Raw genomic sequence first — 15,570 nt, 5'->3', positions numbered from 1 at the left:
AATTCTGCAGCTTCTGCTCCACTTTTTTATATCTCAACAGCCAACATATGCCAGGCATTTTACAACTAATTTTGAAGAGCTTGTTCCCTGCCCAAAGAGAATGTTTACAGCAGGGTTTGCTTGATCTTCCAGCAGCATGCCAGGGTAATCAGGCTGATATCTCAGTCTCTTGTGAAGCCCTTTGTTCGTACCCTTTCTTTGGTCAGAGGAAACTCACAGATGAACAGAAGGAACATAGAAAGTTTGATAAATTGTTGGGTCAGGATTTGCTTTGTATTTGCTCCATCCTTCCCTACAACCTATGCTATACATGTAGAATTAGATGCGCGCTGAGTTAGGGAAAAGAGATAAGAGGAGAAACAAAGTTCAGAGGTTACCTACGACCTCCTCACAATGTCTCCTAAGAAGAATACAGCACACTCTTCCTATGCATTCAATTGTGTTCTTGAAAACTTTTCCTGAAATTAAGTCAAATAAGTCCTCAGGTGGGGAAAAGCCCTTTTCCAGGAACCTGTTGTTTTCAAGAAAATGTGAATGGTATATCACACAGAATTTTCTGGTGTCACCGGCTGTAGATAGGGAGTTTTCTCTCTCCACCATTTCTACACAAATGGGTGAATCAACAATGTAAAATCAGTGCCTAAAATGTCAGGCTACTTTATCATCTGTAAGTGGAACTGCATGGTAGAGGGTGATATTCAGTAGAAAAGAAAGAGCACTGATACCCCTGTTTTGAACTCCCTCCTCTTACTCTGCTGATTGCATGGACTTCTTGAAACTCTTTTAGATGCTGAAGCTACCTTTACTGGGTACCCCAAAACTCTTGGATATTGCCTTCAAAAGCCTCTCTACTGCCTAACTGAAAGTACATGTTGTGAGTTATACAGCATGAATATTATTTTTTTTTCCACTGAGCTGTATCATCATCTTTCAGGATCTTTTAAAGGACACAAAAAAATTGAAAGAGTTTAAAATGCACAAAAAATTGAAAGAGAGGATCAACATTTTTTATGGTAGCATGCAATTTGTGTTTAATCAGTAGTTCATGGATAGTTAGATGCATGTAAAATCTGCAGGTTGGCTAGAAGATTAAGGTCCTTAAACTGTCTACTCAGTGGCTTTCTAAGTGAGATGCCTACTAAGAAAAGCCTGGGCACCAAGAATCTAATTTGAGTGAGTCCCTTTACTGGGAAAAAGTAACCACTTCTGAAGCTCCTATATTGCATCTTTTACATTCAGCTGGCAGAAAACATTTTCAGATTTCCAGAGGAAAAGAAGGACAGAAATTCATCCTACTCACTCTGGTCTTGTTCCTGGTGTTAATTAAACACATCAAAGAAGATGTATGGTGCTTGATGTTTGTATATAGATACTTTAATCAAAATAGTATTTTCGTATTTGAATTCTATCTCAGGTTCAGATTAACCTAAATGGCAGTGAAGTAGGCCACCCCTTCACATCTCAGCTCCATACAAGGTCCTTTCAGCCAGGCTTAACAACATGGAAGTAAAACAGAGTGGTATGAAAGACAAAAAGAAGGACCAAGAACATACATAGCCTGATTTTTAAAAGCACAATTCCATCACATTCCAGAAAAGCCCTGAAACTTAGATGTATAGGCAGACAGGGTGGCATGAAGACATATATAGGAAATTTAAACAGTACCAATATTTACGTTTTCCCTCAAGTTCCCCAAATATCAAAATCTTTCCACTCTTGTTAATCCTGCACAATTATGATTTTCCCCTGACATGTATTTAAAAAATATCTTTTGTTGCTGCATATTTTCAGTTTGGATTCAGTAGGATGATGAGGGACTTTCTCTCCTATGAAAATCACACCATTTATCTTCAGGAGCAGCTTTTTTACCACTAATTCATAATGCTATAAAAAGCCCAGTAACCCTGGTTTTTCTGATTAAGGGAGTAGTGTGAACCAGATACTCACTGAATATACCAAAAAAGGCCAGCTTACTAAGTAATTCTGCACTTGTCTTGCTGTGAGTTCTTGAGGTACATTTGGAGCGAATGTCACCAACAAGTATATCCCAGTTATTGTCAGTGTTCCTCCTTTAAAGAAAAGGACACATTACTTTGGCAATACAGTATTTGCTAATCATGGTCATACTTGACCTGCAGCCGATTCAGAAATAGTTTCCATAAGAAAATTTAAGTCCATTTAAACAAATCTATACTTAGGCAATTGGACTGCCTTGCATTTGTGGTCTTACCTAGTCTAATTTTTATTAAAGACTCAAAGAATTTTGGAAATGTGAAAAAAGTTGTCAGTAAAACCATGTGAATTAGGGTTCCAACTCAACAATACATTTTCAAATACAGACAATTCTAAATCCAAGTGTATGACAAAGAAGAATTAATCCTTTGTATTTCTCCCAGGCACAAAGTGCATCACACAAACTTAGCCTAAACTGAAAGGACAAGTTTCCTACTAGTGCAGTCAGTTAGATCATTAACCAGTGTAAATAAACATCATTGTCCACTGATCTCTGTCAGTGTGGCCACAGAGATCTGCACCAGCAATCAACCTGCCCTGGAAGCATCAGATGCAACGCACATGTGCCAGTCCAACGCTCAAGTGAAGCAGTCACAGGGCCAACATTCTGGCCACTCCCTGTTGCATTTGCAGATCTATGAACTGTTTTATAAATGGATGATTTGCAATAGACTGTTCAGCCACTAGACTGCCAGGGCCCCTTTTCAAGGTCGAACTTGCGTTATTATGCTTTTCATAAAAAGCTGCAAGTTCTGCCTTGTGGACATCTGCCTGTGACAAACACAGATGTTCATTGAAGTATCAAGATATAAGTGAGCTGATCCTAAGATCGTAAACTGTATTGGATTAAGGAAGATATTAGCTAATCAATTTTTCTTCAAGTAATCTTTGAAATTCTTGGTAAACCTATAAATCGGTGCGGAATGCAAGGCTCAGGAATACAAAACAAAGCACATCCGGAGGGCTTTGTTGGCACTGCTATCTCAAACAGTTCCCTTGGAAAAGCAGAACTGTGTTATATTTATGTGCTTGCAAAACCATCACCATATTTCCCATCATACAGCTCATTCTTATGGAATGTAGCAACATTGTTAAATCCATCTTGCAAAGTCAAACTCACAGAAATAAAATAAATCAGCTGAACACTAGTTAAAGCAACACACAGGCCATAAGGGAAACATGATCAGTGAAGGGAAGGGGGGGTTTGAATTTAGCAGCTGAGCTGGCAAACTTGGATTCCAAACCTAAATAAATCGTATATAGTATTCCTGGAACGATACTGAACAGATCTCTCCAACACATTCATGAGAACAGCTGTCCTCACTACAGTTTGGACAATCAAGCCTAGATGTTAGGAACCCACAGAAATATCTGGTGCCTCACATCAGGTGCACTGTCCCAGTTGAGATGGCTTGGTGTAAAGCCCAAATCCTGAAATGTGCTTCTCTCTCACAATTACTGCGTTCAAAGTGGGCTGTTTTGATATGCAAAAAGTCTTGGACACAGACAAAAAGTTGACAGGCTTTTACAGTGAAGACCGCAGTTGCTAGCTGAAGACTTGACGATATGATTATTTGTTTTCTGAAGTGATAAAACTAAAACCAAGGGGAAATTATCACTTTAAACTGAGCTTGAATTTTTGTGCAATATCTATACAGTAAGAAAAAAAAATCTTATATTTGAATAAGTAACTCAATAAATTCCCTGTTTTTATTTATTCTGTGGTGTACTCATAAAGATAATACTAAAGACAACCTCAGAGGCAAAAATAGAAAATGAAAATAAATTTGAGCAATAAAGACACATAAGGAATGGGTTATGGTTGTAAGAGCAGAGATTTGGAAATACAGTCTTTTCCTCATGCATTGAAGATTCTCTCTCTTTTTATCACTTTTTCCCAATTTTGAAAGTATCTGCCTTGAAGCGCTTGGTTGGGAAAGTGGGAGTGTGAAGGTGGGGGGCTGCGTGAGAGTTACAGCTTGGTAAGCATATGGCAGCACACATGTCTAAATTAGCAAATGCTCACTTACCCAATATATCAGCAGTCCTCATGGTCTTCTTCAGGAAAAAGACAGAAATAAATGCACTACCTAGAACAGAAATATAAAGACCTTTATATATATACATGTATTTGTTAGAATATCAAGTGCTAAAGCAAAAAGCTGCCCTGGGACAAGTTTAAATATATCTCATGGGTGTTGTTGTTGCACCATACCATGATATAAACAGCCAGCAGTCCATTCCTGCAACCCACCAACACTCAGTTTCTGTAAGATTTCAGACCTACCCAGCAGGCCCTTACGTGGTTGAAAAGATTCAATACCCTTCTTATTTCCCACGCAGGGACACTGCTTAAACTGCTCTGATTCAGTCACATGTGGAAATGTCAGGAAAACTGGGCATTGATCAACCTTACTGTTTCACTCTCCACTTGGCCACCTAGTCACTCTATGGACTTGCTCAAGGCGAATTGCATCATAGAACAATAAAATTCTGCTCCTTTAGTCTTAAATTAATTGCATACAATAAAATTCTGCTCTTTTAGTCTTAAATGTATTAGAAGCTTATAAGCAGTGTAACAGCAGTACAACAGAGAAGAAGAAAGTCACTGCAAAAACATAGTATTTAGTATGAATGAAGTGGTCATGACATCTGCAGAGAAACAGGGAGAAAACCCCACACATGTACTGTCCACGGTCTTTCAGAGTGACTTGCTCTGAGGAAGGAGAAAACTGGAAGAGAGTCCTAGAAATTATTTCCTGTTTTTTGGGAAACACTTTCTCTTGTTCAGCTCTTGCATCTGGCCTCTGCCAGCTCCTAGTCCTGCCTCTTCAGGATGGGCAGCAGTGAGGAAATGAGCAGCAGAAGTGGTTGGGGCAGGTTTTGTGGCTAGTAGCTCAGTGTGGACATGTGCTAGAGAGGAAAGAAGGGCTTTGAACCTCGGATGGATGGGAGACATGGCTCTATTCCAGCACGCAATATCTACCTCTAACAAGAACAAAAAGAGGCTGGATAGCTCCTCTGTAAAAGAGATGAGTAAAGTCCTCTGGGAGAGATGCATCAGTAATGTTAGATTCATTCAGAATCCTCAAAGAAGGACGGTTCAGGAGGGACAGTGAAGGGGCACATTGAAATAGAGCCATGGAATGCTGCTACAAGAGCTCTCTGCTTGTCTACAGCATGGTTTATTCTTGAAATAACAGTTTAACATTTTTACAACTATCTTTGCCTCTGTATCTTTATTGTTCTCACAGAAAATTTAATTTGTGGTTAGCTAGTAGATGTATTCTGGAAAAATCTAGAGAGGTTCATACCAAGAGGTAAACAGAGAACTGGAATTCGGCATCAGACCTCTGTTTTCCACTCAGTAGAAAATCAGATATAGCAGAAGTCATAAAATTAAACTGTAGCAAGAATGATGGGGATCTGTGCAAATGAGTAAGTGCAATAAAAGGGTCTTCAACTGAAAATGCCTCATTGAAATTAGGTTGCCTGATACAGTTTTCTTTATTCAATTTTTCAGCGATGACTTGCCTGATGGTATCCAAGCAACATTGGTAATAGCAGAGCTACCTAGGTTTAGAAAAAAAAGAAGCGACAAAAACCAGGAAAGAAGCTGCAGCATCCAAGATAATGCAGGAATTAATTACTGCTCTGTCTCCCTGCTCTCATAGCTTTCACAAATCCCACCTCAACCCACTCACCTAGACAGTCTCTGTCACAGCAAAGAGCTGCTGCTTAAAGGACTGATACCTCACTGATTTTTTTTTTTTTTTCTGTTCTTTTTGTTTGTCTGTTTAGGGTACTCCAGGTCTGGGCTCTCTGCATTCAGCAGAGGTCTACTAAATGCAATTCCATGGTTGGCATCCAATTTGGGGTAAGATGAGTTATGCCCAAGTGTAGACTTAGGGGGATCACAACCTCTGAGGCTGGCAGTGGGCACATGGAGGTGCTGGAATGCAGCCAGATAATGAAACTTGTCACTCTGCTTTAATAATGGATTCAAATGCAGCTAGCTCTCTCTCCAGAGATAGCTGGTATTGCACCAGAGATCATGAGCTTAGCAGAATCTGTGTATAATTAATACTCTTTATGATGTAGAGTCATATGTAAAGGAATCTAAAAATAGGAGAGGTTTTAAGAACACATATTAGACCATCTGGGAGTAAAGAAAAAACTGAAGTAGGAGGAGAGGTACAAGACCAAGGTGAGGAGAATGAGACTCGGGAGATACTCTGAACGCAAAAGACAACTCCCTCTGTGGGTAAGCTGCTAATGGTCCAGTTGCATTCAAGTGAAGAAGAAAAGGAAATGGGGTAGATCTAAGAGAATGAGCAGAGAACAATTACACAGACTTGATGAGATGCTAGAAGACATACATGGCTGATCAGAAGCCTCGCAAACTCTGGCTGTTACCTCCAGGACTAAATTTTAGTCAAGTTATGGTAGCATGGCCAAGAGAACATGATATTTTAATTTTACTTTTGTTAGTTTTCTGGGGTTTTAACTCCCAGGTTTGACTTTGGGATAGTCTTCCATATTCTTAAAATTTTGAGGTAGGCATGATTCAGATTAAAGCAAAGAAACCAAAAGCCGATTTGTCTTGTTGCAAATGGGTTGGGGAGGAGGGGTATGAAAGGAGCCCTGGGAATGCAGGCTGGTGTTTGCCAGTTTTTCCTTCTGCTGGCTTTGCAGCCTTTGCAGGCAAGACAAATGACAGACACCAAAGTGTTCCCCAGGAGCCCAGTAAGAAATTCACAACCCTCACAAATGCTCTGCTCCTCTTCCTTAGCTTCTTTGTGCTCACACTTACAATCTAAGGTGCACTCAGTGGCTTAAGACATTAACTCCTCCCGAAAAGGTAGTTCAAGACAATATGCTAAAAGGCCAACATACACTGCTCTCCTCTCTGCTGGATGGCCTCCAAGCTGATCCTGCTTTGAGCAGGAGGTTGGGTTAGGCACTTTCTGAGGTTTCTTCTAACCTGAGCTGTCCTAGGACACGTGAACTCTTTGCAGGAGAGTAAGTGGGTACCCAGAGACTAATAACTAGGCCTACCAGATATATGAATATAAGCCCTTACTGTATCCCAAATTCCGTTCTTAAATGCAGACCTGCTGAAACTCCCTAGATTCCCCTCTCCTTTCCCACCCTCCCTCAGATCACAGGTGAGGTGTCTCGTATCTTCCCACCTCTCCTCCTCTCTACCCGTGATGTTATACCCCCATACTCTCCTCCTAGACCAACTCCCCTTGATTTCAGCCCATCACCACAATGTAAGTTTAATTCCCTACCACTCAGCCACAATTTTTCCTTTCCCATCCCAGAATTCTCTTGTTCCCTCTCCAGAGAAACTGTGCTTCCTCCTCCACCATTATATTGATGTGAGAAGTAAATCACTGAGCATTATGTTTAAGTCTATGAGTGAATAGACTGAGGAACTTGGGCAGTTGCTGTGCTGAAAAGTATGAATATATCTTTGCATTTTTTTTTGCTTTCTTTTTTAAAAAAACATAGACAGTTACAAAGATTGAGATCTGTGTCAGCATGAGGAGTAGTTTTCTTCTTGTTTTTTTTTTTTGTTTGTTTTGTTTTTTTAATTGGTTAGCAATAGAATACCACACAGAAATGCATATAAAAAATCATGTCAGAGAGTAAGCAGGCAGTAGCTCAGCAACAAAACAAGCAATTTATCATTGTTCTGAGGCCTCACTGGTTTTGAACCACTGGCTTTGAGAATACAGCACAGGGGCAACCTTAGGCCTGGATTATCAGCCTTCAAGTCATCAAGGCAAAGATTGTATCCCCGGCCATCTGAGAAGACTTGTGTATTTTTGGGTGAATCAGAATAATTTTTAGCTTTTTCACTAATTATTAAGGTAAAACTTTCAAAAGTAGGCAGAGATCCAACTCCCATTCCTAGTGACAATGGTAGCCTGCTAGATGAAGAGAAGGGCAGAAAATCTGTGAGATGATCTGTTGAGGATTAAACATTTCAGAACCAACACATCCTAACGTAATCCTTGGGTTTGTTTCATGCCTTGATTGCATGCATATATTAAAACCCATAATTTGAGAAGTAAATGGGTCCTGTAAAATGTTTGTATCTACACAACAGAGCCTTCCTTAATGCTCCTGAAACTCTAATGGAAAATATGAATTGACACTACATCAAAATCATGATAATAAAAACTGTTGGGTGGGAAATGGGGGAAAAGGGTTTGTTCAGGAGCTTAATTGTTATCTAAAAGTCTTCATCTTTTCATACATCAGTCTAAACCAGGCACGTTTACATTCATTATTGAATTAATATATTCATTATATATTGAATGATCATATATTCACATTATTGAATGAATGTGTATTCATTTCAGCATGTGAATTTCAATGTAAGTTGAAAAAATGATCCAAAAATTGAGGTTTTTCATTATAAGCAATTAAGTGACTTGAGGAAGGGCTGAAATGGTGCTACACATAGCTCAGTCAGCTGCTCATTCTCTTAGGAGAGTGATCGTTTACAATTATCTCCATATGTAGGTTTTCTCCAGCACAAATAGAAATAAAGAGCAGTGTGATGTGTGGGTTCTGCCACTAGCAGACAATGAATGGTGAGAATCCAGCTCACAAAATAACTCGTCTGTTTCCTAGACATCAAAGCTGCAGTTGGGGTTGGGGTTTGTTTGTTTAAGAAGGGGATAATACACAACAGAAGAAGTAAAAGATAGAAAATACATACTGATTCATAGTATGTATTCTCTGTATTTTGTTCAATCCAGTCATAAAAAACTCAACTGAGTGTGCAAGATTTATTTTTCCTTATGCAAAACTATTTCAGTATATTTCGCTATTAAGCTGTTTTCCTGGTACTCAAGCTATTTATGAATATGATCTTTTTGCCTCTTTTTTTACTATCAAATCTTACACGAAATAATTTTTGTAGCAACTGTTCATAACTTCAAATGAACAGTTTGAAGTTCATTTGTGGACTTTCTTTTCCTCTTTTCAATTCCTAGATGAGCTTTATGTACTATCTGAAAAGATTAGTGCTCTCCTCATTAATGCATAGACTGCTTGCACTACTTCTGTCTTCTCCAACACTTTTCAAAAGAAAGCAAAAAAACCCCACAAAATTTCATATTTGCTTTCAATGTTCATTTTCTTAAGCTTCACAGACTCAGTCAGGTAAAGGCATTTAAACTCACCCATCCAGAAGAACACTTCACTGGTGGTCTGGATGAAATACCAAGGAAGAAGAACTAGATACGATTCAGACTATTGCACCTCTTTCAGTTTGTGCAACAATACTTCACTCTGAGACCGAGCATTTACTCTGTTTTATGCAACTTAAGGGTGTGCTTCCATCAAATCACGCAGTTTCAGTTTACCCACTTGATTTTGCAGTAAACCAGTTGAGCAGTGCTCAGGTTACAAGGGTGCAGTTGCTGCCAGTCACATTCTGAGATGTGACCTCAAAGTATGCTTTATATGAACAGACCCTCATCCTATCTTCCAAGCTGAAGTGATTCAGGACCCTCCCAGTACTGAAAAACCTGAAGATACTTCAATCCATCCCCAAACACAAGCTATTGTAGTCTGCCACAGAGTCACAAAAAACTGGAGAGAAGCTGAGTTACATAAAGCATTTAATTTCTGCAGCTCAAATGACACCTGGGAACAAATTCATTACATCTAATTGGTTTCTAAAACCTATTTTTAGTTTATATGATGGACAGTAAGGCTCCACTGAATAGAAAGAAAAACATTTACAGATACCTCTTGACAGCTGTCCTGTACACTGAACCTGTAAGATTTCCAACATGATCGAACATTAGTACTGGAAAAGTGGTAAACAAAACATGAAACATTTTTCCCCATCTGAGAGATTGCTCAAAGGATAGACCATTAAGATGAGCTTAATTCTGGAACCTGGATTATAGGACATACACACTGCAGAGACAAGGAAAAACCCTGAAAATCCTTTTGTTGCATCTTCTAGAAAAGTACAAATGAAGTATTTTAAAGAACAGTTTGATTAATGTTTCCTAGGTATCATTAGTAACAGAGTCCTCAGAATTCCAAGTTCTTGGGCCACAAAGATGTTACATTACAGGGAGTGGGAGAAATCCATTTCTACAGAGTATCTGAGAATCTTCCTGAAGTACATCAGGAATAGTTTTTCAAAGCCTAAAGCCCCCCTCCACTGCTGTTTATAAGGAGCATTTAAAATGCAAAGGGATCTTAACAATGTCAGGCTAAGTGAGGCAAGTGTAAAACAACACCCCACAGAATGATGAACATTGCAGAAGAAATGATCTCCAATGCCACTGGCCTCTCCTCACCTTTTCCATCCCCAAGTCATTTCTGCAGGCAAAAGCAAGACGATGAGCTAAAACCACTGCAACCTAAAATTACCCAAGCTACGTGTAAAACATGAGTTTTACTTTTCAAGTATAGAAAGTTTCTTAATGATCACATCAAACATGTATTACTCCTCCACTTTTAAATTAAAAATTTACTAATTTCTCCTCTTGAAGAAAACAACTGCTGTCTTCTCAAACTATTTAAAACCCTGAACAGATGTAGAGCTTGCATCATTGCAACCACACACAGAAATACTTCCACTGTGTAAGAAGAAAAATACAGTTCTTCTAGCTTAATTCTAAAAAAAAGAAATTAAATCTCTTGGTGCCATGCCAGTTCATGATCTTTGGTGCTGTATTCTTTTTAAAACAAGCCACTGGAACAATCCAGCTCAATAGAAAGAGGCACAAAGTTTTCACTATTTAATTGATACCGGGTTAAGTGCAAAATTCAGTTGGATGTAGTTAAATGTGGTAGCAGAGCATAATAGATGTTGGCTCCATCTATTTTAAGATGCTTCCCGTCTCAGAAGTCTGGAGATATATGACGGGTACAGCCCAAACTCATTCTGGGCAGAGACTCCAGTCTGCCTTATCCTCCTCCAAACCCTGGTTTCCAAGCAAAGGAAACTTTCCCTGCAAACCCAGAGTCACAGAGACCTGCAGAGAATCCCCTGGATGACTGGACATACTGCAAAGCCCAGTTCTCCTCTGTGCACCACATGTACTGCATTTACAGTGTCAGTGACAGCCAGCCCCTACCGTATGGGACATGTTGACACTGAATTTGGGAACAAAATGCTTCTCAGAAGGTTGGACTTAGGGTTCAGGTATGCATTTGGAGTTTGCTATCAAGTACTTAATTTGTTCATTTAAAAAAACTAATTTATGAAAGACACACATTAAACAATACCTCAAAAAAAACCTATCAGCTAGACTCTGCAAAGGCCACCCTCCACCACTTAAAAGAGGTCACAGCTTAATGAGAAAAAATACTTCTTGATCTTTTAAATTGGAAGACCTCCTGCCCAAACTACCCTTTGCCCAGCTGTTAGCAGATGATGCACATCTGACTTGGGCAGTTTATCATTGCCCTAAATGATGAGCTCTTACAATAAAAAGGATGCTCTTTCTCTGGCTTTAATTCCTGAAGACAGGAAAGTATCTTGTGTTACTGGGATGTTATTGCTCTAATTGGCTGTCTACACGATTTTGACTTGCTCTTCCTTAAGGGAATGTTTGCTAGACTAAATAAAATTTCAGATATTTCTGTTGTTTGGGCTATGAAATGAATACTGTCAGCTGATTTACGGAAGTGGAATATAAGGTATTAAAGTGCTTTCTGGGATCTTCCAGATTAAGCATTCTGGGCCAGTTTAAAAGATGAAAGTGGATGAGAATTTTGGTAAGACATAACAGTTAGGAAAATGGTTTCTTGGTATTTTTTGTAAGTAAGGGAAGTGAAGAATGAAGGAATCATCAGATGCAACATTTCTTTGCCTTTTGCAAAAGCAAAGAAGGAATCTGCTCAGATAAAAATCAACCCTAAATGTGATCTCATCTTTTTCAGTTTAATAAATATTGGGATTTTTCTTCCTACTCTCTGCTTTTTGCTTTTTCTTTCTAATTTTCTGTATTTTCATTTTATTCAGTTTGGACAACAAATGAGATTGGCCAATATTCTTTGATGTTCAGAGATGTCTGACAATGCCTACAGTTCTTACAGATACAACTACCGCCACCAAAATCACACTGGGATATGTCATATTAATTTACATTTTCATCTCAGGCAATATGTCATTCCTTTCTTTGATAACTCTTTCCTACTATGATGAACTAACATGGCTTTATATCTGAAATTCTGCAATAGTTTAACATTAAAGGTTACAGTAAATTGCCTGCAGTTTCCTTCCCCCTCCCTCTCTGCTAAATTGCACCCACATATTGTTAGCTGCTTCCTTCCACTACAGCTAGGCAGTTCACTGCGAAGATGTTTCATCTTTTCTACCTTCCCATGGCCCTTTCTGTCACACGCTGAGGAGTGTCAAGCAAGTTTGCCCACATCAACATGAATCATGGTGATGGGCAGGGAACAGGCAGCAGAAACCACTTGGTGTGATGGTAACCCAGAAAATGCATGGTAGGTACTCAGGATCACAGCACAACTCTGTGCATGCAGCAGGATGCCAGTCCCCCTCTTTGGGGGCTTGCAGAGCTGGCAACACTGTCACAGCACTGGGCAGGAGCTAGCAGAGCACAGAGTGACGCAAAAGACAAAACCATGGAAAAAGAAATATATTAGAACAGTCTTTGATTTAAGCAGACTGTTTTTGTCAAACTGTCAGCTCATGTAATTATATGAATAATTTATTTTCAAACCACAACATTAACATTTTCCTCTTGTGTTCCTGCTGCAGTTTCTGTGGGATTACTCCTCTAGCCAGAAGCAAGCATTTGATTAAAGCATATACCCGAGCAAGAAATGGCAAATCATCTCACCTATGACAGAAACACATCCCAGTGGAGCGACAAGAGTAATGGGGGCAAATCCATAGGCTGTGAAATTTCCCACCTCTCCAAGCCCCAGGAGGGTAATCCCACACCACCACAGCTTGCTCTTGTAGTAGGGCTTCTGCTCTGCTTGGCAAACCAGTCGGAGATGAGCGCATTTCTAGAAAATTAATTATTAGGAACAGGCATGAATAGAAAGACTTCCATTGTGTTCTTATGTCTGACAAAAGTGGAATAATTAAGGGGGCTGTCAACTTCAAGTTCCAGGTGCGTTGAGGTTTTCTTTTTAAACAAGACTTTGAGCTTGTTGTTGCAGAGCTTTGTATTAACTCAGCGCTGCTTCAGATGTATTTTCTTGGCCATGGTGGAAAGGGCTGAAAAATTATAAACCTGAAAAATGCTAAGTGAATACTAGCTAGTGCTTCCTAGCTATCACTGCACACATCTGTTCTTGTCTCAAAGCAATGCTCAGGAGTTGTGCTCTGAATCTGGAAACACCCGAAGGCAGGAGACGGGGCAGAATCAGAACTGTGGCAACGAACTGGGACAGGGGAACAGACAAGAGGGTGTTCCTGTCCGTGAAACCTATCCTCACCAGAAATACACTTTTAAAATGAAAAAGGCAGCACTTAATCACATCTTCTGTAGGGAGGATTTCAAATTAGTTAAATAGAATTTATGATTTGGCTACATTCTCCTGTTTGACCTTAGAAGGACATCATAAGTAAAGCATTATTTTCTAAAGAAAAAACATTTGGCACAGGTATGACACATACTCAAGTAATACTTCATTAACACTTCCTGTTACATGAAGAAGGTATCATTTGCACAAGTTGTAATTGTTTTTTTTCTCTGGCTGTACAGCAAGAACATGTATATAACAAGACAATTGGTCTTTGATCACACTGATCTTCTGAAACACAGTCCAGGCAGTCTCTGTCAAGGAAGTGTCATTACTGGGAATGATGCAATGTTTACCAAATTAATTTTGCAGATTATCCTTTCCTTTCTCAGATTACTGTCCAGCCTTTCTGCACATGGGTCAAAAAAAGTGGAAATCAAATGATACAGTTATTACAGTACAAATGGTGGTAATTTTTTTTTTTCTCCATCACTTGATATTTGATTTTAGAAGTCTCCCTTCTCAGCCTGGGGAGGTTGTAAAGGATTTTCCTAATACTCCCATCCTTCTCGGTAGGCTACTTGACAGAGCACAGGACAAACAGCAATGCCTGTCACAGTCAGTGCTCTTGTTGAGAAGATGCAGCACATATTGCAGCTTCGTGCTGTGGCACATCTTCCGGGGATGAAATTCTAGGAAGAGATTTAGCCGTCCAAGGAGAAAAAGAGCAAAAGGAAATCAAACTTGAGCCACACACCTAGATGTTCTTCAGAGTAACATCCAGGATTTTCAATTTTTATAAACAAAGGGAAAAAAAAGCCCAATAAGGGTACAAATTAAATGAATGTTAAATAATATTATATGAATATGAATATTAAATAAGTATTCAAGAATCCAAGTTTCTGCCAAAAATTAAATAGGACAAATTCTTAAATGAATCCTGAGATGTATTTTAACTCCAGATTCTTGTAGGATTAGCTTTTGAGGGCACAGTGAGATTGAAAAGATGTGCAGCAAACACAGGAAGGTGTGCTCAGTAACTCCCCTACAGTCTTCTTTCTCCAGATGTCTGTCTTCTTTGCACAGTAATGTGTGCAAATGGTATTTAGGTGGAGGCTGTTTATAACTCGGCTGAAATACATTGCAAATGATGAGCTGTTCTTTAGCAGACAACCTGCTTGAGGGAAGAGAAGCAGGATAACAGACTACATGATCAGAAAGGGACAGAACAAAAAAAAATCTGGCCTGCCAGTTAATAGGAGTGTGAAAATAAACATTGAGATTTAGGGAAAGTCATTATGCATATTTAGAAGATAGTGTTACTCAATGGAGAAAAACCTAATTAAAAGGATTTTTAAAAAATTAAGTTTAAATTTTCTGTCAAATGCCAATGAGAGCCATTGTGTTTCCCTAATCAGCATTTAAATAGCTGATAGTTCAAATCCAGTAAGGGCTGTTACTATTACAAGTCAATAAAAGTCTGCTTGTATGCCTCAGTAGATGCCTTGCAAAGCATCTACTTTGGCACTCAGTACCCTCAGCAGACAGAAGATATGAAATCTGAACAACCTCATTATTATAGCTTGACTGAATTTCCACTTCACCTTCACTTTTCTTCACTCCACCTTTACCTTTCTACTCCAGCTTCAGAGGTTTTCCTAACACTATCACCACCCGCAGGTTGGAACTCATGTTGGAGAGGCAGCAGTTACCTCAACTTGCCTACCACCTCTGGCTAAACAGGTTTCTTTCTGGGATTCTCCAGCTAATGATGTTTAAATAGAAGGTAATCACTGAAGAACCTTCTAGCTTTAATAAACTGGGTTACTATGAACAAAAGGTTTCATATTCCACAACTTTCTATTTCATCCTTACCAGAAAAAGCAAGAAGTAGCTTTATATGAGACCCGTACAACTTCTAAAATACAAGCTAGCAAAAATACTGATTCTGGACAATTTACACAACAATGTCTTCTGTGCTTTATAAACTTTTGTTAGAAGACCCAAAAATACAATGAAGTCTACAAGATACAGATTATAATGAAAAATTTAACTTTCTACTGA

The 15,570-nt window shown here is 39.0% G+C and overlaps 1 protein-coding gene across 1 annotated transcript in view; it reads right to left on the bottom strand.

Moving 5' to 3' along the window:
• The window catches only part of NIPAL2 (NIPA like domain containing 2), a 52,471-nt gene that overhangs the window by 16,690 nt on the left and 20,211 nt on the right, over nucleotides 1-15,570 (bottom strand). The window contains 3 exon segments of the mRNA XM_066204635.1: nucleotides 1,948-2,069; nucleotides 4,044-4,103; nucleotides 12,873-13,044. Of these exon segments, the coding sequence (XP_066060732.1) occupies nucleotides 1,948-2,069; nucleotides 4,044-4,103; nucleotides 12,873-13,044 (354 nt within the window).

The sequence above is a fragment of the Chamaea fasciata genome, unplaced genomic scaffold (genome assembly GCF_029207755.1).
Source record: "Chamaea fasciata isolate MVZ Bird 193981 ecotype frontalis unplaced genomic scaffold, bChaFas1.0.hap1 SCAF_1, whole genome shotgun sequence".
NCBI classification, from domain to species: domain Eukaryota; kingdom Metazoa; phylum Chordata; class Aves; order Passeriformes; family Sylviidae; genus Chamaea; species Chamaea fasciata.
Note: the sequence above shows the minus strand (reverse complement) of the source record. Positions and strands in the feature narration are given on the sequence as shown.